Raw genomic sequence first — 22,581 nt, 5'->3', positions numbered from 1 at the left:
CTTCTTCAAGGTTTCAGGCAGGAAGCTCTCCCAGCCCTACCTGGGCGCTTTCCTGACTAGCCGCTCAACAGCAGCAAAATGCCTCAGTTCAGCAAGTCGCATTTGGAACGTCAACAGCAGGGGGAGCCATCCCATGGAAACTCACAACCTGAAGAAACAGCCACTTTTTCACGCTGGGTGTACAACGTCCTGGCCCTACGTCGCAGCGATTAAATTCACAACAAAGCATTGGCAGTGCGAACGGCCCCCTGCTGTCTGTGTAGGGACTGCGGTGTCACGACGCAGGAAGTGTGGAAGCCCACTTCGCAGATACGACGTGACCCCGTTGCAGGGTCTAGTCTGGAAAGCGCCCTGGAGATCCTGCCAGGAATTGAACCTGGGTCTTTCTGCATGCCAGGCAGATGCTCTGCGACTGAGTTATGGCCCCATCCGCTAAGGTGGATATCTTAGAATGCTCCCGTGTCCTTACCCACCCAGGGGCATTGCCAGGTCCTTAAAAGATCCAGGGCTCAGGCCCACAGCCTTCTTTTTGATAATTAAACTCAGTTAATCCCGCCCCGCCCCCCGCAAGAATAATTATGTATTTTTTTGTTTTGTTTTGAATATTATAATCCAGTACGTCTGGAGGTGAAAGCAGCAGTGAGCCCAGTGAGGATGGGAGTTCTCTCTCTCCTGCTCTGTGCAGGTACTGCTGCCCTTCCTTTCTGGAAGAGGTCATGGAAAAGATTTGGGGGCCTGCCTGTACCCCGTGAGCCACCTCCTAATGATGCCCCTGCACCCATCCAAATGCAAACCAGGTTGGGCTCTGCTTAGCAAAGGGGACAATTCGTGGCTCACGACCAGAAGACCAGCTCTCCTCCTCCAGGCAATTTTGCGTTCGTCATTTCCAGCCTAAAAGGAACCAACCCGGCTGCTTCCCCTTGCCGCCTTGTCACCTGGCGATGTTCCTTCGTTTTGGCTGCTAATGTGCCTGATTGAGATTCCAGCTCTGATTAGATGTTTTAACCAAGCCAATTCTCATGAGATTAGCCTCTGAATCAGGCATGCAAAATGGGCAAAGTTTATTCAGCGCAAATAAATCAAGGTTTCTTTTCTTGACATGCAGAAGGCTTTTCCGTTGCAAACCTGGGAGTTTCCTTGGTAAAGTGTTTTGGGTGTTTAAATTTATTTTTCTAAGTGCAGAGTCTTAGAAAAGTCTTGGCCACGCTCTTAAGAATACCAGGTGCCCCTTGGCGGCTGCTCAGCGCACATTCCCAGCCAGGAAAGCTAGAAAACAAATTTATAGCTGGATTTTTCTGTTTGAAACCTCTGCAGGAATGTATCCAACACTCTCGAGAATCGATTCTCTTTGCTCAAGGGCTGACAGAACCTGACTAATTAATTGTCCACACGCCTCCGAGTTAATCAAGGCAGGAGATGTTTATGATGCTGACTCCTCAGCAAAATATGCTGATGGCATTTTCTTTTCCATAATGGGGGCCCAAAATGGCTACGGGAGCTCAACAATCACTTTGCTTGTGAGGAACCTCAGAATCATGGCCCCCCAGCCAAAGAGGTACTGTGCACCTGAATGTTGAGCAGTGGGCATGTGAGGGAAGTTGGCTTTGGAGTTCGCCCACAGCAGCTCTTTGTACTGAAGACAGAGCCTGTGTGTCAGTAATGTCCTGGAATTGGGACCTGTGTGTCTGACCACATCTCCATACTGTTTCACACAGTGGCCCACCAGATGCCGCTGGAAGCCACAGGCAGGCGTTGAGGGCAGGCCCTCTCTCCTGCTGTGACTCCCCTGCAACTGTTACTCAGAGGCATCTTGCCTCTGAGGCTGGAGGTGGCCTGTAGCCCTCCGACTAGTAGCCCTTGATAGACCAAAACCCAGTGAGCTTCATGACTGGACGGAGGATTTGAACTCGGGGCTCCCCTGTCCTAGTCCAGCACTCTGACCACTGCACCACGAGGGCGCTGAAACCTGCAAGATGGCAAGCTATGTGTGTACACGCTGACAAAAATGTTCGGAAGGATTTCCAAAATCTCCCTGACTAGGAAGAGATGCCAGGATATCAAGATTGTCCCTGGGTCTTTGGGACCATGGTCAGAAGACTTAAAGGGGCTCTTTAAATAAATAAATAAATATCAGAATGTTTATATTTTTGGGAAACGGGGGTGTGGGTGAGTGTGATTCAGGAGGAAGCCCAGTTTCCCCCCGGAATCCAGCATTTCAAATGTCAAATACATAAAAATGTAACATCAGCCCCAAGAAAAAATGTAATGAAACTGTAACAAGGCACTTTACATACCAGCCAGTTGAAATGTGGTCAGTGCAGTCTTTTTCAGAAAGATGTGTCCGAGTGCATCCGTCTGTTTTGACAGGAAAATGTTTTTCCTCCTCCTTGAAGTCCAGGTTCTCAATCCCCCTGTGAAAACATGTCCTTTGGGGTCAGCTGAGAGAGCTCAGAGGCTCTGATATTATTCAACTAGTTGAATCATTTCCTGTTCTCCTGCAGTTTTTGAAGAATTCTCTAAGGCAGGCTGGAAATATTTGCAGATACTTGCAAATTTGCTGGCTCGGAGGCCCTGGGAAATATCCTGGGTTTGCTGTGTTTTGTCAGGAGGAAAAATGAGCTAGCCGTGTGTGTGTGTGTGTGTGTGTGTGAGAGAGAGAGAGAGAGAGAGAGAGAGAGAGGTGAGAATTTCTGAAGGTAGCACTCTGTTGCGTGGTATCCACTGCTCTGGTAATGTGGCTACTGCTGATTGACAGAATTGTGTTTGTCAAGTTGTCCAGATGTGGTGCTTCGAAGCTGCAAGTCTGTTTTTGTGTTCTAGAAAAGAAAAGAACCCGGGGCAAGGGGATGGATCCTCATTTAAGGGCTGCCAGCCAGATTTGCCCTCGTTTTGCTGAACCAACTTGTGAGACTTGAGCAGCAGCTGGACAGGCAGGAATTGGGCAGGTGAAGCTTTTCCCAGCCCGACAAAGAACAAGCTAAAATTATCATTCGAGGAGTTCTTTTTCCCAGCCCTACTTGAGACACCCACAGGATTCAGGTGAAGCTATTCCCAAGCAAAGGGTAACCGTATGCAAAGGAGGAACTGGGTTCCTGCACCTCTAGAGAGAGTTGCATCCCTCTGGGCTACATATTTTTAAATCCAGTTTGTATTTTTGAGGAGTCCAAGCAAGTTACTGGAAAGGTCAGGCCCAGGGTGTGTGTGTGTGTGTGTGTTTAACAAATGTTTGAACAAGCGAGTGTTGCTCCATTGTTCTACCCCACAGAAAAAGAAAGCAGCTTTTAGCATTTGCTTCCACCGTCAAGTCCTTGGGCCCTTCCCTTCTGACTTGGACTCATCCAACCTCATGCCTAGCATATTTTTCATTAATGGCAAGCATGTACGCGAGAAATCTCTTGCTGGAGGATGGAGCAACATTTGAACGCCATCCAGGTTTAATCAGGCTTGTGAGAAATAAATAACACGGCATCCTGTTTCGCTGTGCAACACAAACAGCCTGAATGGTATACAAGGCTGGAATCCGCTGTAGATTAGAGAATGTGAGGTCATTTATTCCTGTTATCCCCCAAAGCAATGCTGGAGGCAGCTTACAGTTAAAAGATGTGTCCAATACAAACAAGTATCCCCATAACGTTTGCCTTCCTAGGAAGCAGCAGCAGCTGGTCCTAACAAGGCGGAGTGTGTGTGTGTGTGTGTGTGTGTGCGTGTGCAAGTGTGCAAAAGGAGGCACAGCTGCCCTCGGCTTCCTGACAGCAGCACGGCGGGGAAGCTCCTCTCCTGCTGCACCTGGGTGCTGGACTGCCTGCAGGCTGGCCATTTGTCAGGTAGAGCTGCAGATCTACCTGATGGATGGCCAGCCTGCAGACAGCGCAGCTCTCATTAACACGGGGGCTGGGTGGGATGGGGGAGAGAGGCGCAAACGGAGGTGCCAGGAAGCAGAAGCAGCTGCGCCCTCTTTGATGAAGCAGCACATGGCAAGAAGGCTCTCCGTACCGGTAGCAGCTGCTGGCCCCCAAAGCAGCGACAGGCAGCTGTACTTCCAGATCTCCGTCCATCTCTCTTGGATTTTCTTGCCTCCTCTTGCAAGCAAACCAACCCCAAACCCAGCAACATGCTGTGAGTTGGTAGCTCTTTCCGGGAACTGGGGATTTGAAGCATTGCTGTCTTGGGGACCTCTGGCCACTACAGTCCCTGGGAGGCTTCTTCCTGAAGGATGCTTTGTTGACGGGGGGGGGGGGCGGGGGGACTGTGTGTCCCAGGGTTGTGTCAAAAAAGGACCCACAAAGTGTTACTGGACAAAACTGTCTTACACCCTTGGCGCCTCAAGGCCAGAATTGCCTACCATGAATGGTGCCCCTTCTTCAGGGTTTCGGGTAGGACTCTCTCCCAGCCCTACCTGGAGAGACGAGGGATTGAACTCGTATCGTCTCAGACTGTGGTCCTCCTGCAGATGTGGGCTGCATTTCCCATCGTTCCCGGCTACCGGCTGTTGTGGCTGGAGGCGATGGGAGGTGATGTTATTAAACAGCCGGAGGGCTGCAGTTTGAGAGCTCTGCCCTACGGGAGTCAAGCCTCCGGGGAGGATGTTCAAAAGCGTTCTGAGGACCCTTTTAAGGACAGGTCAAGGTCTCTTGAGGAAGAAGGACCTTTGAAAAGAAGAGGAGAGGTTAATAGAAAACCAGCGCCAGCGTTTCCCCGCTCAGGGTTCGACTGGTTTCCTATCAGCAATAGTTTAGAGATCATCCTGGTAATTGGACTGTTTACGTGCTGTGTTTTTTCCTCCGGTGATTAGTGGTCAAACCCTAGGGAGGTGTCATCAAGTGGTGGTTATTTTCTCTGGCAAAGGTGTTTGGGAGTTGGGGGAGAGCAAAACAGAGCTTTCTGCGGTGGGTCTCCTTCGGTGCCTTTTGTGTTTCTCTGCTCCAGATCAAGATACAAGACCGCCTGGGCTGGGGACCCGTCCCTGTCCTCAGCAGGAATGGGTGGGGGATAGTTTTCCCTGGACAGTAGGACCACCTCAGGGGACAGGCAACATCCTTGCACCAAGGAAGAATAAATGTCACGTGGGTTAGACTAGACTGGGGTCGGCCACCTTTGGTGCTCCAGCTTTTGTTGAACAACAACTCTATAACTGTTTGGATGTTGAATTGGTTTGATTCTGTTTTAAATAGTTTTGATTCTAATTGTTAACTGGTTTTAATTGGTTTGATTCTGTTGTAAACCTCCCTGAGCCATTTTTGGAAGGGCGGTGTATAAATCGAATAAATCATAACTCCCCATTACCCCCAGCCTCAATAAATGTGGCAGGGGATTATGGGAGTGGCAGTCCCACAAAAGCGGGTGGGTCAAAGTTTTGCAGCACTGGTCTAAGGTTATGGGGTGACTGGATCCTGGGGAGGGGAGAGAGATTGGCACCTGTACCTTTCAATTCTTGTGCAGGACAGGGAATTTCTGCAGCTGCATTCTCTCCGAGCGTTGGCCACTCCTGGCTGAGTGGAGGATTTGAACTCGGGTCAGAACAGCAAGGGCTCTATCCATGGAGCAACGCCGCCTTTCTTACTATTCCTGGACTCTGCAAGCAAGCCCAAGCAGCGGGTGCAGTTTCTCCCCGTGATCTCCCAAATGGAATTATCGCCCGAGTGTCATCACTCTGCATTCAGTCCAGGGTGCCGCAGCTGGGGTGCCTGCCAAGAGTTTTGGCAGGGTTCCACGTCCAGACATTTTGCCTGTGTAAAGCTGGAGAGGCATTTCAAATGTGATTAAGATATCAGGAATAATTTGCAAACGTTCCCCCGGCTTTTAATAACCTGGCAAGGGCGGAGGGGAGGGGCGGTTCTCAGGGCAGGTTCACACAACCACTTGTTAGCCTTTGGGCTGCTTTTCTTTTCAGACCAGGAGGAGAGCTGGCCTTGTGGCAGCAAGCACAAATTGTCCCCTTTGCTAAGTAGGGTTCAACCTGGTTTGCATTTGCATGGGACATTCAAATGTGAGCACTTGCATGCAAGCGCTGTAAGAGGTTCTCCTGAGGGGATGGGGCCACTCTAGGAAGAACATCTGCCTGCTTGCCTGCAGAAGGGTCCCAGTTCCTTTCCTGGCAGCATCTCCAGGTACAGGGTTGAGAGCGACTCTTGCCTGCAACCTTGGAGATGCTGCTGCCGGTCTGTGTAGACAATATTGAGCGAGATGGACCTGTAATCTGACTCAGTATATGGCAGCTTTGTTATGAGCACTGTAAGATATTTTATTTCATTTTATTATTTTATTCAGTTTATATACTGCCTGACTCCAAAGGCTCTGGGTGGTTCACAAAAACAAACACAACAAAAATAAACACAACTGTTAAAACACTTTAAAACAATTTAAAACATCCAAAGATAAATAAAAGCCTGGCTTAAAAAAATATGTCTTCAGGGCACTTTTGAAGGCTGGTAAAGATGTTAACCCACAGATGTCTATAGGGAGTGCATTCCATAGCCCAGGAGCTTTTGCAGACAGCAGGATTTACTGCGAGGGTTTCCTGTGAGTTTGAAGTCGTCCACAAAAATGACGCAAAAAGTGGATTTTTAAACTCCAGATATAAATCAGGCTGCACTCTAATGGGGGATGAAAAACCCGAATTGTGTTTGAAGTGCTCCCTGCTAGCTTGTACAGTCTTTGGGGTAAATCTGGCCGATATGTGAATGCACACCTCTGTTCTGGAGGAGATGCAAACTAAAAGCCGGGTGTGAAAAACTTCCAGGAGTGACCACAGAGAAGGCCCACTCCCGAGTCGCTGGCAGACGAGCCGGTGGCATATGGTGATGGACCACTCTCGATGACCTTAATGTGTGGTGGGGATCATGTAGAAGATTCTGGTCTAGGGATGATGGGAGTTGTAGTCCAGCAACTTCTGGGGACCCACATTTGAGAACCCCTGCAAATAAGGGATGGATTGCAGATGCAATCACACCTGCCCAGGTTTTGTTTCCTCACTGGAGAGAATTACGTGAGCAAATTTTGGTTTTATTATATGGAAGCATTTGTTTGAGTGACTGAAAACAAGGTGCATATTGCAATAAACAAGAGGCATTATTACTTTGTTATTAATTATGAACAAGGTGCATGTTGTTATCTTCCAATATAAACCGCTTGGTGAATTTTTGTTGAAAAGCGGTATATAAGTAGTTGTCATGTTATGGATTGTGTGTGACACATTTGAGCCTCAGAAGTTGCCTTCTGCTGAATCAGTGTATTTTGGGGATTTTGTTTTATGTTTGCTAGTACCATTTGCTGCTTTCAGGCAAAATAATTTTGGGCCCAGAGCCACACTCTCTATGTGTCCTGGTTGCCCAGATACTGCCTCTCCCTGCTTCTCCCCCTTTCCTTACATCTTCTCTTCTGGCTGTTCTAAATTCTGTCCAACACCAGCCGTGCAAATCCAGCCCTTTTTGCCATTGAGGCGCTTTCCCCAGAACACTCTGGCAAAGTGGGGCAAAATGCCAGCTCTCAGCCAGGGAGCACATGTCCCGAAAATATTTATCTGGCGCCTGTAGCATTCTTGGCTCTTCGGACGGCCAAGTCTAAATGCCAGCTTGAAGGAGGCTGCTGGGGTGAGTTCAGCTCAAAGCTTGCTCCAAGTCTGAGCGTACAGTGACATGAAAGTTAGAAACCTAGGAAGCTGTCTCATACAGAATTGGACCTCTGCTCCTGCCAGCTCATTTGAATGGGCCTTTCCCACCCCTATCTGGAGATACTGCCTGGATTTGAATCTGGAGCCTTCTGCATGCAATGCGCTGTCTCTCTCTCTCTCCCTGATTTTTCTTTCCCAGTACAAATTTTCCCGATGCTCAAAATAGATTATGATCTGATTTGGCATGTTACTATACAGTAAAATAAAATAAGCCTAAAAAACCAAATCTGACCGAGCCCTGCGAACTGAGCCAAGAGGCGCCTTTTAAAAGGGGTGATTCTCGTGGCTGAGCAGGGGGAGAGCAACTGGCCCTCTCCATCCCCAGCACAGCATCCCTCCAGTGGCTGTTACTGGTGTCTAGCTCATGTTTCTTTTTTTAGACTGTGAGCCCTTTGGGGGCAGGGAGCCTTTTTGTTTATTTGTTTATTTATATCGATGTAAACCACTTTGGGAACTTTTGTGGAAAAGCAGTATATAAATATTATTCGTCTTTGTATAAATATCATTCGTAAATCACCTCTGCCATATTAACTTCCCATACTGTGTACCAGCTGTTTTCCAAGCAGTCAAGTAATTGAACGGAAATATTGTGAATTGGGGGTGTGGGGGAGAACCCATCAGCACACTTTGTGTATGCGTTCTACTGAAACCAATCCAGAGCTCCATCTTCTGCTTGGTGACACCCACTTGCTTTACCTTTTAGAAGAAGCTGGGAATGAGGCACTGGCTTTATGGGGGCGGCTTGCCTTGCAGAAGTAGTTGGATTCAAGGAGCTTGCCTCAAGCCGGGAGCAACTGTGTGATTTGTTGGATCGGCGAGGAAACCTGTGGACTGATTGTTATATCAGCTGGGGAAACTTGGGCTTAGCACAAGCTGCTTGCCTCAAGGCAGGGAAGACAGTTTGCTGTGCAGAAGCAACACACCCCATCCTCATGGCACACATTTTGGTCTCTCCTCCAGGCCGTCTGCTGGGTGCACTGCTTTGTTATAGACAACTTGTTGGAGCCGGCTCTGGCACTTTCCAACTTAGTGGTGACAGACCCTGCAAAACGCTGCCGCTGCCATGTCCATTTAAAAGGCCCCAAAGCTGAGTGGTGGAGTCCCTGAAATGCAGTGCTCTGGCCCGGGGCAGTTGCCCAGTATGTGCTGAGGTGCCATCCAACCCTGTGCAGATGCAAACAGCTGTCTGGCAACAAAGGACCTGCCCAGACACAGGTGTCGTGTCACCTGGCCTGTTTGTGGTCAGCGGCCTTCCGTTCTTCTCCTTCTTGTGGTGGCCGCAGTTGCTTTGTGGGGAAACCACGGTCTCTTGGGAGGGGGAAAGGATGAAGTTCAGAAAGCCGCTCTTTTCTACTAACACATTGCTACAAGTTGCCAGGCTGCAAAACCTCCCCGTCATCTGTCCAGTCACAGCTTGGAGTATTGTTTGAGAGAGAGGGAGAAAATTGGGGACAGGTGAATCCCCGGGCTGTTAAAAATAAGCTAATTTTAGGGGATGGGGAACATTTTGCATCCTAAATTGTGGCTTGCTTGTGTAAATCAGGACTGTATGATTTTGCAGGAAAAAGAATCCATCATTGCACATGGAATATGTTATGTGAATTGGGTGTATTTACATAATTGTGGCTACATTTTTCCCGGTGTGTTCTGCATCTAAAGTTCAGGTGCAAATAATTTTGGGAATTTTTCAGCAAGGAATTGGGTTGAAGGCAAAGGATGCCCAGGCATTTCCCCACGACAGTGTTAGCTAGAAACATGCTTGTATTTTAAATCTTCAGACATGGTACACAGTTCGATCTTGTTTTTTTGGCCCGTTTCTCCCTTTCGGGTTGTCTGATTAGAGTGTTTGGTTAATTTAAGATCTGCCTGCTCAGGCATGTGGAAGAGGGCGAGGGGACCAAAGGGGTGTATCTAATTTTATCCTGTTGTCATTTCAGCAAACACATTAAATTTGTTCTATCAGAATAGGGCTGGACCATTGGCTTTTAGAAATAGACTCAATTAGAGGAAATGCATTTGTTAATCTGCCCTTAATTGGCCTTGGGGGCACTGGGAGGGTGTGTCTCCTGTTTAGGTCTGTTTCCTTGATAATTTCTTCTAATTGTTACATCTACCTTTAAAAAAAAAGAAGAAGAAAAAGATAAAATGAGATGTGGGGGGGGGGGAAGAGGGAGAGGACCAAACTCTGACATGCCATCTTTAATTTTTCAACCCAGGATCTGAATGGACGGAGCAAGCCGCTTTGCCCACGGCTCTGTCACCTCAAGAAAGGCCCCACAGGCTACGGGTTCAACCTCCACAGTGAGAAGTCCAAGCCGGGGCAGTTCATCCGGTCTGTAGACCCGGACTCACCAGCATCCAGGGCTGGACTCCGACCACAGGACAAACTTGTTGAGGTACTGGGCGAATGGAAGTTAGGGAGCTCTGTCGAGCTGGGCCTCTTGCATTTGCATTTTGTCGATAGCATCACTAAAAAAGTAATAATAATTAAGGACCAGCATGTCTCTGAGTCACATGTTCAGTCCAGGAAATTATTTTCAGAATCAGAACTGAGCTTCCAGCCTGTTAACACAAAAATCCACCCATGGTTTCCTCCCAGTTTCTTCCATTCCAGCAATCTAATTTGGGGCTGGGGGTGGAATGAAGCACTGTGTTCATCTCATTCCCAAACCATTGAGAGTTGGAAACCCATGTTCCTCTCCTGCAAAGCACCCCAGGGTCTGCCAGCAGATCTGCCTTCTGCCCATCTCTGCTGTGAGGCACATCTGATTAAAGATAAAGTTGTGCCAGTTGGTGTCGACTCCTGGCGCCCACAGAGCCCTGTGGTTGTCTTTGGCAGAGTACAGGAGGGGTTGACCATGGCCTCCTCCCGCACAGTATGAGCTGATGACTTTCAGCATCTTCCTGTATCGCTGCTGCCCCATATAGGTGTTTCCCATAGTCTGGGTGTTTCCCATAGTCTGGGAAACATACCAGCGGGGATTCGAACCGGCAGCCTCTGGTTTGCTAGTCAAGTCATTCCCCAGCGAGGAAATGGTTTGACTATCAAGCCAGAGGTTGCCGGTTCGAATCCCCAGTGGTATGGGGAACACCTAAATCGGGCAGCAGCTCTGCTGAGACCTCTGCTGAGAGAATTGTCACCTCAAGCTGAGAATCGGCCACGTGAAATCCCCCAGGAGACGCGAGGTTTCAGGTGGGGCTTGGTGCCCCGTGCATCTCGGAGGGAAGGAGCGTGCCTCTCCCTCGGTGGCCTCTGCTTGCCCTTCTCTGCCGTGGCACCTGCTGTGTGGCTGCTCCACCCCAGACATCTGCTTTGTCCTCCTTGCTCTCTGCTGCGCCTGAATCTTTAATGCCAGGGAGAGAGAGCGAGAGACAGACGGGCCACGGAGAAGGTGGGGATGGGCAAGGTCCGTCCTCCTCCTCATTATGTCACTGATAGGCCCTTGATGATTAATTTAGCAAGCCCCGGAGCACACAGAGAGGGAGGAGGAGGTGACCGGTGGAATTTGGAAATCTGATCCTGGCTCCCTGGACATAAATGTTTGATGCGGTGCAGCTCCGCTCTTTGGAGGAGTTTGGCCAGCCTGGGGCGGCTTGTGGCTCTTGGTGCTGCTGGCGCCCAACTTCTCGGGGAGGGGAGGAGCGCTGTATTTAATTTTGGTGCTTGCCACCCCCACCCGCCGCCGGCTCCCTCCGCCTCCCTCCGCCACCCTCAGCTCAGACTCTACAAAACGCTGCCAGCAGGTTCCTGTAGAAATAGGTGCAGTGCCATTGGGGGCAAGCGGCGAAGGCAGGGACAGCAGCGGCTTTTCCTAACAAGCCAGGGGCGCGGGAAAAGAACATTTCCAACCTGTTACGTTAGCTGCCCTGAGCACTTTGTTTTGAAGCAGAAAGGCAGGGCATGGATCCTGGCATGGAACAAATAAAATGGGGTGCTGCTATATATTTGGGGAGGAAGGAGAGACCAGCGCCTGATCTATGGTAAAGTCCCGGGAGTCTCTTACTGGGACTGTGGCAGCTCATCCTCACGAGCCAGGGGGCCACTAAAGGAGGCACAGCTGCCTCTGCTTCCCGGCAGCAACTCAGGTGGCTCCTCTCTCTCTCTCTCTCTCTCTCTCTCTCTCTCTCTCTCTCTCATCCCGCCCTACTTAAGAGCTGCGCTGACTGCAGGCTGGGCATTCATCAGGTAGAGCTACATGGTCAACCGTGCAGCCCTACCTGATGAATGGCCAGCCTGCAGGCCGCACGGTTCTCGGGCAGGGCAGGAGAGTGGAGCAACTCAGACTGCTGCCGGGGAGGAGAGGCAGCTGTGAGCCACCGCTGGGAGGAGGACTGAGGAATTGCAGCACAGGTAGAATCATGTGACTTGACGAGCCAATAGAAGACTGCCAAGATGGCGACCGTGGAGCCTTTCTTCCTGCCGCTCCAGATGTCCCAGATCCATGTTCAGTCCTCTTGTTATCACGGAGGATTTTTGGAGGACTTTCAAGGGTCCACATTGCTCCACGTACATCATCTCATGGATGCGGCCATAATCTGACCCCTTTTGATTAAGCTTGGGTCTGGTCCAGTTGTGCATAAGTGGGGCTTGGAGCCAGGGCTGAGCAAAAGGAGTGAGCTCTGCCCACCTCTGCTGTGCTGCTTGTTTGCCCACATCCCCAGGACGCTTCTCCCGGTCAAGATAATTTCTGGTATCTGAGGCACCGTGGAGGAGAAAGGTGGATTTGGAGAGGTACGCTAGATTGAGTGGAACATAGAGGAAGCTGCCATATACTGAGTCCGACCATAGGTCCATCTCGCTCAGTATTGTCTCTACCCAGGCTGGCAGTGGCTTCTCCAAGGTTGCAGGCAGGAATCTCTCCCAGCCCCCCTATCTTGGAGATGGTGCCAGGGAGGGAACTTGGAACCGAGATGCTCTTCCCAGAGTGGCTCCATCCCCTAAGGGGAATCTCTTGCTGTGCTCACACTTCTAGTCTCCCATTCATATGCAACCAGGGCGGATCCTGCTTAGCTAAGGGGACATGCTTGCTACCACAAGACCAGCTCTCCTCCCTCTGTGGGGACACAGTTCCCCAGTGCCATGAGGACCTGCTGATTTAATTCCGCGGCCAATGGATTGTGGAAAAGCAACAGCTCAAAAATACTGTAGGTGAATACAAGAAGGCAAAAAGGAAAAAGAAAAAAAAACACCTAGCGCCCGTTATTATAACGGGCTGAAAAAAACTAGTAGCTAATAATTTCCCCACAAAAGCCACAGCCAGCACAATGAACTGGTGAATTGGTTTCCCTTCTCAGGTGATCAACAAGGTGATTGTCTTCTCTTCATTATCTCAGCTGACTAAAGGCCAACAATTGCTCGCCAAGCCTGCCAGCATCCAGTGAATTCTCTCTTTGTCCTTGGTTAAAAAGAGTCCAAGCACCGCAGAGCCGTTCCCTTGGGTCTGTTGGCCCCTTTGTTCTGAAGGACAAGCCATTCTAGCTTTTGGGGTCTGTGTGTGTGTATGCGCGCGTGAAACACATTCAACATGTATATTTTATTAACATATGGCGCTGTTCTTTTAAAGCCCAAGCTGAGAATGTCTTCCTGATTTGGCTGCACAGTCTTAAAATTCAGCATGCTAGTGCAGTCTCTGTGGCTGTGTAAGAGGGTTAGGGTAAGCCACCTAATGGCGCAGCAGGGAAATGACTTGACTAGCAAGCCAGAGGTTGCCGGTTCGAATCCCCGCTGGTATGTTTCTCGTACTGTGCGGAAGGAGGCAATGGTTAAACCCCTAACAATTAAAACCATTAACATTAAAATCATTTAAAACCATAAATCCAATTAAGAGCCTGGGTGACTAAATGTGTCTTCAGTGCCTTTTTAAAAGTTGTTTAGGGCTTTATAGGCAATTTTTACCATTCGGACTCCCATGGTCTCTCCTAAAGGGTCCTGGGAATTGCAGTTTGCTGAGCCCCGCTTCCAGAACAACAATTCCCAGGGTTCCTTGGAGAAAGGAAATGCTTGTCAAGCCCATCGTGTCCAGCTCACGGAAGGCTTTGTGCATATGGCACTTGCCTTTACAAGGCTACCCTGGTTCCCCTGCCCTGGGGCTTGTGGGTTGCCTCCCGGGTGTTGCTTTGCATGGGCGCCAGGACGACACAACGGGCTTCTCTGTGCTCATTCCCTGCTGTCTCTCCTTCTGCAGGTCAATGGGATCAACGTCGAAGGCATGAAGCATTCTGAGGTGGTGTCGCACATCAAGTCCAAGGAGAACGAAGCCAAGCTCTTAGTGGTGGACCCTGAAACAGAGGAGCACTTCAAGAAACTGGGGGTCGTCCCTACTGAGGAGCACGCCAGAGGTGGGTGGTTCCTCTCAAGAACCAGCTTTTGGAATGATGACTGGAGGGGAGGGGAGAACATGTCTAGAGTTCTGGCCTCCTCTTCCGAGAAAGCGTGCATAAGATTGCAGCCAGCTCCTTAAAGGGAAAAGGAGAGCCGTTCCGTGAGAGGAAACTATTTCAGGAAGCGAAGCAACGATCTCCAGAGAAACAGATACACTGAAAGCATTGGGTGTTTTTGTCTGCTGGCTTGAGGGGCTTTATAACTGGGGGGATCCAAGAAGCAGCCCAGTTGAAACAGACAGGCTTGTTTGGGAGATTTTACAGCTGAGGTGAAATTGACCAGCAGACCATTTTTGTTCCTTTGTTTTCACATTCTAGCGTTATATTGCATTACTGCGATGCCATTTCTCTAATTCTGCAGGCTTCCAGAAAAATGACAGTGCCTTGTTCCTATTTTGAGGGGTGTGTGTGTGTGTGGGGGGGCGACATTGAACTTTATAAGCTCATTTTGGCTGTTCTTGATTGACCACATTCAGGGCGTTTGGTCGCTTTTGGCAGAGGGAGGGAAGAAAGCGTTTGCTTTTTGTTTGAAACTTCCGTGCTCTTTTAAGACCTGGGCACCAGAAGTCCTGCAATTTCACCTTGACAGCAGGGGGAAAAATGCAGTGGGTCATTTTTTTTTATTTTATTTATTTAACATATTTTTATACTGAATACCAGCCTTTTCTGGGACACAGTGGAATTGTGGAGGGCATTTGTTACACAGGACGTCAAGGGAATATTTTGGGGGGTGTCTGGAACCCCAGTGCAGCAGAACAGCCAATGGAAACGTGCAAGAGACCTGCTTAGGTGAGCAGGCCCAAGGACAACTCTCTGCAAGTCATTCACTGAAGCTCAACAGCTCAAGGAGTCCCCCCCACCCCGCTCCAAGCAGAAGCAGTTTGCCTAATGCAGGAGCATGCAGCTCCACCAGATGTGCATGCGCGCATGGGTGTGCAGCTCTACCGGGAGAATGGCCAGCCTGCAAGCAACGTGGCTGTCAGGCAAGCAGGAGAGAGAGGTGCCAGAGGCAGCTGGGTCTCCTTTGGTGGCCACCCCCCCACCCCCACCCCCGCTCATTAGGATGAGCTGCTACTGGCTCCAAGGTTTCGTGTTGGAACATGGACCTGTTGGGCCAGATCCATCTGGCAGCAAATCAGCTCCTACTGTCTTAGTAGACAAGGCAAGCCATGAAGGATTTTCACATCTGTGGTGCTTGTTGAAATGGCAGCACTCAAGGATCATGACCCTCCTCTTGTCTTTTCTCACAATGTGGGGATTTGAACTGTTTTCCTGACAAGCATCAGCGGGCTTATCAGAGCAGAGACTTAGGAACATCGGAAGCTGCCATCTACTGAGTCAGACCATCGGTCCATCTAGCTCCGTACTGTCTACACAGACTGGCAGCGGCTTTTCCGAGGTTGCAGGCAGGAGTCTCTCTCCGCCCTATCCTGGAGATGCTGCCAGGGAGGGAACTTGGAGCCTTCTGCGTGCAAGCTCTCACGCAGTCTCCCATCCAAATGCAAACCAGGGCAGACCCTGCTCAGCACAGGGGAAGCTCTCCTCCCCAGCGCACTGGCTCTGAGCGTCTGCTTTGCTTGGCCACCGAGCCCCTCCGCAGCCCGCTTCCACGCCCGAGCGACTCCAGGCAGGGGTCTGGCAGACTGGCGCTCCGGTGCTTGCCGTTGCTTCGGAGCGCCAGCTGTTGCTTGGCATCGGGCACAAGCAAGGAGCGAGGCTTTGCCAGAAGACAACAATTAGCCCTGCTAATGAGACGAGGACCCATTCTCCTAGCTGCAGTGGGAACCCTGCTGGCAGCTGCAAGGCCTACACGGTGTCCGCTGGCTGCTGCCTTGCCAGGGGGAGATCGCTGCATTTCACCAAGCATAGCTCTCCCCCCCGCCCCCCCCGAACCTCTTCCTTGGCTGAGCTGAATGGGAAGTTCTGTGTGTTCCACGCACAGCTGTTTCTTATCTAAGCAGAGTCCTGTCTCCAAGACTGGGCTGTCTCTTCCTGGCCTTCGGCGGAGAGAAGCATCCAAAAGCACCGCTTGGAACAATACCGGGATCTAGGGGGGGAGGAGGGGGAGGGTGGTGTCAGACGCTGAGCGCCGGAGCAAACAAGAGATCGGGGCCAGAGATAGTTCCTCCTTGGCACGGGGGATAATACGTCCCCTGTTCTCCTCTCGAGGAGATGCCGCCGGCGCAACAAAAGCGAGCATCAATGCTGGGCTGTCTCTCGGCGCGCTGGAAGCTGCTTCTCGGTGTGAACGGCACTGCTCAAATATGCTTGCTTCATGCTGCTTTTACAGCTTCAAGTGACTGCTGAGGAGCAGGCCTGGCAGACTGCGGAGTGCCAGGCAAAAGGGAAAGGGGGAAAGAGCTCAGAGCAAGGGCTTGGGGGCTGCCGTTTCACAGGCTTCCAACTGTCAGGCAGAGCTGTGCGGGGAAGTGTGCAGCTCGACCTGATGAATGGCTCGCTTGTGGGCAGCAGGACTCTTGGGCAGGGCAGGGGAGCGGAGAGACCCAAGCTGCTGCCGGGAAGCAGAGGCAGCTGTGCCTCCTTGGGTGTCTCCCTGGCTCTTCAGGACACACCGCTATTGCCTCTGCCCACCAAAATGTGCCTTGTTGACGTCTACCGGGATCCCGACAAGGCCAGATTATGTTAAGCTTAAAAAGCCCCACAGAACTATGAAAAACTTAAAATATATATATATATATTCTAACGAAAAGGACGGTGAAAAAAAGAAATAGTAAAGTTTTATTTAGCACAATCCTAATCAGGACAAACCTTTCCTCCGGTCATGCCTGGCCATTAAAGGGACGGGAAAATGGTTCGGTTCCGTGACATAAGCCGTCATTTCTGGCCAAAAGTTTCCATGCGGTTTCTAGCCTTAGAGACTGGAAATTTCTCTTGATGGGATCCTGTAAGTAACGTGTGTGGAGAAACTGAGATTGGATCACAACGGATCCCACAATCAAACTGTTCCTGGCTCAGACTTTAGAAAAACCTTCTAATGAAATTTCCATACAACTTATGGTTATTTCAGCACAGACTGATAAACTCGATATGATAAGTAATTGTGTAGCTATATGGTATGTTTGCCTGATCAGAATGACGTCTGTTTACAAACCTCCCCCCACCACACACCCTTTTCCAGTCAGTTGTGTAAAACTTGAAATTGAGTCATTTTTTGGTATTCAGAGACCCTTCATAGGAACATAGGAAACTGCCATCTACTGAGTCAGACCACAGGTCCAACTAGTTCAGTATTGTCTACACAGACTGGTAGCGGCTTCTCCAAGGTTGCAGGCAGGAATCTCTCTCAGCCCTATCTTGGAGATGCTGCCAGGGAGGGAACTTGGAGCCTAGTTGCTCTTCCTAGAGTGGCTCGATCCCCTAATAAGGGGATTCTCTTGCAGTGCTCACACTTCTAGTCTCCCATTCATATGCTACCAGGGCAGACCCTGCTTAGCAAAGGGGACAAGTCATGCTTGCGACCACCAGACCAGCTCTCCTCTCTTCATAATGTGGCCTTTCATACAGCTCTAAAGCTGTAGCTTCCTTAGCTTGCCTCCAGTGTCCACTACACCGAGGCTTTGCAGAACCCCATGTCTTCTGTAAAACTCAAGACTGGAGACATTTGACAAGGGGATAATTCTTGATAGGTCTTGAATGTATCTCTCCTCTCCTCTCCTCTCCTCTCCCTTTCAAGATTCCACATGGCTTTATTCACAGGCTTTCTATCTGCTTTCTCCTCAGGTGGAATTCCCCAGGCCATGACCAATGGGTCTGCACAAACACAGGTAAGCAAGCAAGCAAGCAAGCATTCATGCATGCATTCAGGATGGGCACTGCAGCTGAATACCAAACGCTCACTTTAGTCTTATTCAGACATTTCATTGTACATGTGTCCAGTTCTGTACATGTGTACGTGTTGTAAATAACTAAATAATGTAAATAATGTTCTTATGGATAACTTCATGGAGGAGAGGTCTATCAACAGCCACCTCCAGCCTCAGAGGCAGGATGCCTCTGAGTACCCGTTGCAAGGGAGCAACAGCAGGAGAGAGGGGGGCATGCCCCTTTCAACTCCTGCCTGTGGCTTCCAGCAGCATCTGGTGGGCCACTGTGCGAAACAGGATGCAGGACTAGATGGGCCTCCTCAGGCCTGATCTAGCAGGGCTGTTCTTATGTTAACTATACATGTGTTTGTGTTTAAAGTAAACCTGGGTCCAGGGCCCCCTCAGACGCAGGGTACAGTGTAGGATGTGTGCTATGGTATGTCTGTTGAACGTAACATGTTATAGGGCTCTTGAGACACCCTAATTCGTGTGTTCTCATCTTCTCTACTCCCGGGTTTCAGTGATTTCTAGGAGCTTTGCCCAGGCATGTTCAGATCTATGTTTTGCAGGCTGAACGGGGCTAGGAAGGGAAATGGTCAGCCCGTAGATCCAGTAAGGAGGTCAGAGGGCCACAGCGGATGATGTGGGGGGGAATGTTCCTCATACCTGTCTGAGGAAACGCCCTGCCCTTCTTTAAGTTTCCCGTCTCTCCTTTTCTCTGGAATCGGCACTCTTGTCAATGAAGCTGCTTGGAAATCCACTTAGAGTTGGCATCTGGCAGGAAAACACCAGAGACCCGCTGCCCACCTCTGCTTTGGTCTTTCCGCCCATCGAATGTGCACCTCCCCTCCCGTTCAGGCCCCCAGTTTCCCAGACAGCGGCACGTTTGCAAGAACTTTGCAGCGCTGCTCTCCGGATTGTGCTCGTCTCCCTCTGGGAGCCCAGACACCGTACCTTGTAACAAATGTCCGCCCTGTTTCCATCCCTAACAGCTGAATGGAGGATCCATGTCTTCGTCCCACAGCGATTGCCAAAGTCCCGAGAAGGAATCGGAGGTAAACGATCCGACACGATTTCTTATCCAGACCCGACACGGCACAGCCGGCCTCGCGTCGCTCCCCCCGCCTTCAGCCTCTCTAGCACTGTCGGAGGGCCCCCTGCATGGTCCTCGCATCTTTCCAGGCAGTAGCAGCTTGTCCTCATGAGCTGGGGGCGGAGGGGGGGGGTGCCCAGTGAGGTGCAGCTGCTCCTGGTTTCTGGTGGCTCTTCTCTCTCCCATTCCGCCCTGCCCTGGCATCCACCAGAGCTGTGATGTCTGCAGGCTGGACGTCCATCAGAAGAGAGCTGTGTGGGCTGAGTGTGGCTCTCCTTACTGTCGGAACGGGCGGAGGAGAGCTGCCAGGAGCCACAGGGAGCGGTGTCTCCTTTGGTGCCACCCCGGGCTCATTAGGATGCTTCCAGGCATGCCAGCCTGGGCTCCTCTCTGACTTTCCGTTCTTCTCCTTCCTCTTCCTCAATATCTCCAAGACGTCCCCCTCTTCTCCCCTTTGCCTCCTGCCACTCTGATCCATGGGCCGCCCCCCTCCCCTCTAGACCTGGGCATGCTCTTGGCTCTCCTGCCGTCCCTCTGTTGCTTTTTCAAGCTTCTAGTCCTGCACATGGAAGGCTCTGTTCTCCAGAGTTCCGCTCCCTCTTCTCCCTTTCCTGTTCAGTTTGTTTTTAGTGCCAGGCTAGCACTGATGTTTTCGGACCATCCTGCTCCTTCCTCTCCCTCTCCCCACCTTTGCCGCTTTCTCCCCAAGCTGTGACTTGAACCCAGGAGCGTCACCGTCCTCCCGCTCTTCTCTACCACACCCCGCAACATCTTTTTCCGCTCTCTCTGTTCTGAATTTCTCACTCATTGTTACTGCAAGCTGTTAAACATCTGCCATGTTCCGCCCCAGAGGTGGCCAGAGTCAAACTGTCTTCCCTCATTTTATCCTGCTGGGAACCCTCCAGATGAAAGAGGCTGGAGCGACACAAGCTGTTATGAATATGGAGACTCAAAGGGAATATCCATTTTTCCACAAAAAAGCAAGCTGACCCCCCCACCCCGCCCCGCCCCGCGCCAAAACCCCTCCAATGAAAAGGCTTAATTGCATGCAAATGGGAAGGGAAATACATGCCATGCAACTTATTATCTCCTCCCCCCACACACACCCCACTGCTTTAAGTGGGGGGGGGGCGGAATGTGCAGGTCTTGATTAGAGAGGGAGCTTGACACAGACCACAAAGAGAGGCCTGGATTGCTACAGACTGGTTCAGGCCCTGGCAAAGGAGGAACTGGTTCTTGGCTGACTGGCGTGCAGATGCTGCATTCTTTCCAGACTGGAGGAGGGTGGTGGAGCATGGGGGCCTGGGCAAGGAGTGCCTTGCTGGTTTAGGAGTGGCAGATGCCCAGCGTGGTGGCTGGCCTTGGCTTGGCTCTGCCTTGGTCCTTCGTTGACTGGTTCCCGGTCACAAGGCATGTGCGATATCACAGCACCCTGGTTGGCGAGGGGTTTGCATGATGGAGGAAAGTGAGTGGGCATGTGGACACCTTGTGCCCCACACCTTCAGCACGGCCTGGTGCTAGAGCCCCACTGCCAAGCGCGGTTCCTTCATGCCTCTTCCTTGCCGCTGGGGTTGGCAGTTGGGAGGTCGTGTTGGGCGTATCAAACAAAAGCAGGCGTGTCAAACAAAATTCTTCAATTTTGAAGTAAGGATAGGAATGAAATTACATTCGGAGGTGGAAAGTAGTGGCCGACTGGAGTAGGGAAGTTATGGGTATTGGTCATTTATTTATTTTAAGGTACATTGTATGCTTGTTGATGAGAAGTACTGTGTTTCTTGAGATGTAACACTGATTTTCTAAGAAAGATGTAAAATAATAATGCAGACTTTTCAATAAAGTCTATGCATATCATAATGGAAGCTACCTAATGGTGCAGTGGGGAACTGACCTGATTATCAAGCCAGAGGTTGCTGGTTTGAATCCCCGCTGGTATGTTTCCCAGACTATGGGAAACACCTATAAGAACATAGGAAGCTGCCATATACTGAGTCAGACCCTTGGTCCATCTAGCTCAGTATTGTCTTCACAGACTGGCAGCGGCTTCTCCAAGGCTGCAGGCAGGAGTCTCTCTCAGCCCTATCTTGGAGATGCTGCCAGGGAGGGAACTTGGAACCTAGATGCTCTTCCCAGAGTGGCGGCTGAGGGGTGGAATCTCTTCCAGTGCTCACACTTCGAGTCTCCCATTCATGTGCAACCAGGGCAGACCCTGCTTAGCTAAGGGGACAAGTCCTGCTTGCTCCCACCAGGCCAGCTCTCCTCTCCCTTCTGAAGATGCCCTTCTGGCATCTTGGGGCGTTCTACTCTCATTGCCATCTTGAGAGTCACTTTGTCGGCTTCTCCCTGAAACGTTTCCTTCCTTGCCCAAACCCACTCCTCTGGCATCGATGGAAGCTGGCTTGGGGTGTCTACCGATACAGACACTTTAACTTTGACTCGGTCCATCCAAAGAACATTCTGAGGACATGCAACCAGGCAGCACTTTCCATATCCCTGTTCTGGGAGTGGACGCTGGAGGAGAATTAGTGCTCCTTAGCAGCAGAATTCATGACCTGCAGCCCCGCCATTTCCTCGGCAACCTGCACAAGCTTGAAAGCACTGAGCTCCCTTGTTATTCGTTTCTCACAAATCCAGAGGCTGCATTTTGACTGCCACAGGCGCGGAAGGCTCAAGAACTGAGTTTGCCAGTCAAGGGGGCGGGGGGGGGAGGTTCTGTTTTTGCAGCCTAGCTGTCATCTTGGTCTGTTGGTTTTGTCACAGTTCTGTAATGCTTCCAGATCCTGCCAGAGTAGTTTGCAAAGAAACCACAGGGGGAGGAAAGAAAGAAATGCATCGCTCTAGTGCTGAGTTAAAATGCCTCCACATTTTGACACCCCATCCACAGCTCGCAAAAGCCTGATTCGGACATTATGCTGGACGAGCGTACAGAGGTCTGTGCACTCATACGTATGTTTGTGTGAGTGCCTTTACCTGGGTTCATTTAAAAAACCTGGATCCAGGCCCTTCAAATGCATGGTTCAGACAGGAAGCGTGCTTCTGTACCTGCGTTCAGCATCACGTGTGACTGGCGGTATCTGTGCCTGTGTGCCCTGTATGAGTATTGAACATAACGTGTGAATGGGCCTAGAATTGAGGGCAGTTTGGAGATGATCGAGTGGGGGGATGCCACGACTTTTTTGCCCAGAATTCCCCTTGCCAGGTTGCTGTGTCATCGGACTTCTGGGTAAAAAGGAAAGCAGCTGTTAGCAGCCACTGGGAGGGAGACTGGAAGAGCAAGAACAGGTGAGCCGGGAGACCTTGGGCCCCCACTGTGTCCCCCAAGTCCAAGTCCTGCACCGAGATCCTTGGGATCAATTCCAGTGGCGGCGGCTGGTCCTCACGAGCCAGCTCACCGCGCAGCTCTACCTGACGAATGGCCAGCCTGCAGGCAGCGCGGCAGAGGGAGGAGCCACCCCAGCTGCTGCCAGGAAGCATTGGAGCTGTGCCTCCTTGGGCGTCGTCCCCTCCTCCTCCCGGCTCGTTAGGACCAGCCGCCACCGATCCGTCCTGACATATACCCCACAGGAGGGTTTTCCCAGTTGTTGCTGGACTACAACTCCCACCATGCCCGGCCGCAA

The 22,581-nt window shown here is 50.8% G+C and overlaps 1 protein-coding gene across 2 annotated transcripts in view; it reads left to right on the top strand.

Moving 5' to 3' along the window:
• Positions 1–22,581, top strand: part of NHERF2 (NHERF family PDZ scaffold protein 2) — a 53,464-nt gene that overhangs the window by 25,944 nt on the left and 4,939 nt on the right. Inside the window, exons 3-6 of one of the 2 annotated variants that reach the window (XM_053276112.1) lie at positions 9,886–10,065; positions 13,855–14,008; positions 17,792–17,835; positions 18,867–18,929. In XM_053276112.1, the coding sequence (XP_053132087.1) occupies positions 9,886–10,065; positions 13,855–14,008; positions 17,792–17,835; positions 18,867–18,929 (441 nt within the window). The remainder of the gene's footprint in view (positions 1–9,885; positions 10,066–13,854; positions 14,009–17,791; positions 17,836–18,866; positions 18,930–22,581) is intronic. The other variant, XM_053276114.1, reaches the window with a different exon arrangement.

The sequence above is a fragment of the Hemicordylus capensis genome, chromosome 13, assembly GCF_027244095.1.
Source record: "Hemicordylus capensis ecotype Gifberg chromosome 13, rHemCap1.1.pri, whole genome shotgun sequence".
NCBI lineage: Eukaryota > Metazoa > Chordata > Lepidosauria > Squamata > Cordylidae > Hemicordylus > Hemicordylus capensis.
The sequence above is the reverse complement of the archived record's forward strand: the minus strand, read 5'-3'. Positions and strand labels throughout refer to the sequence as shown.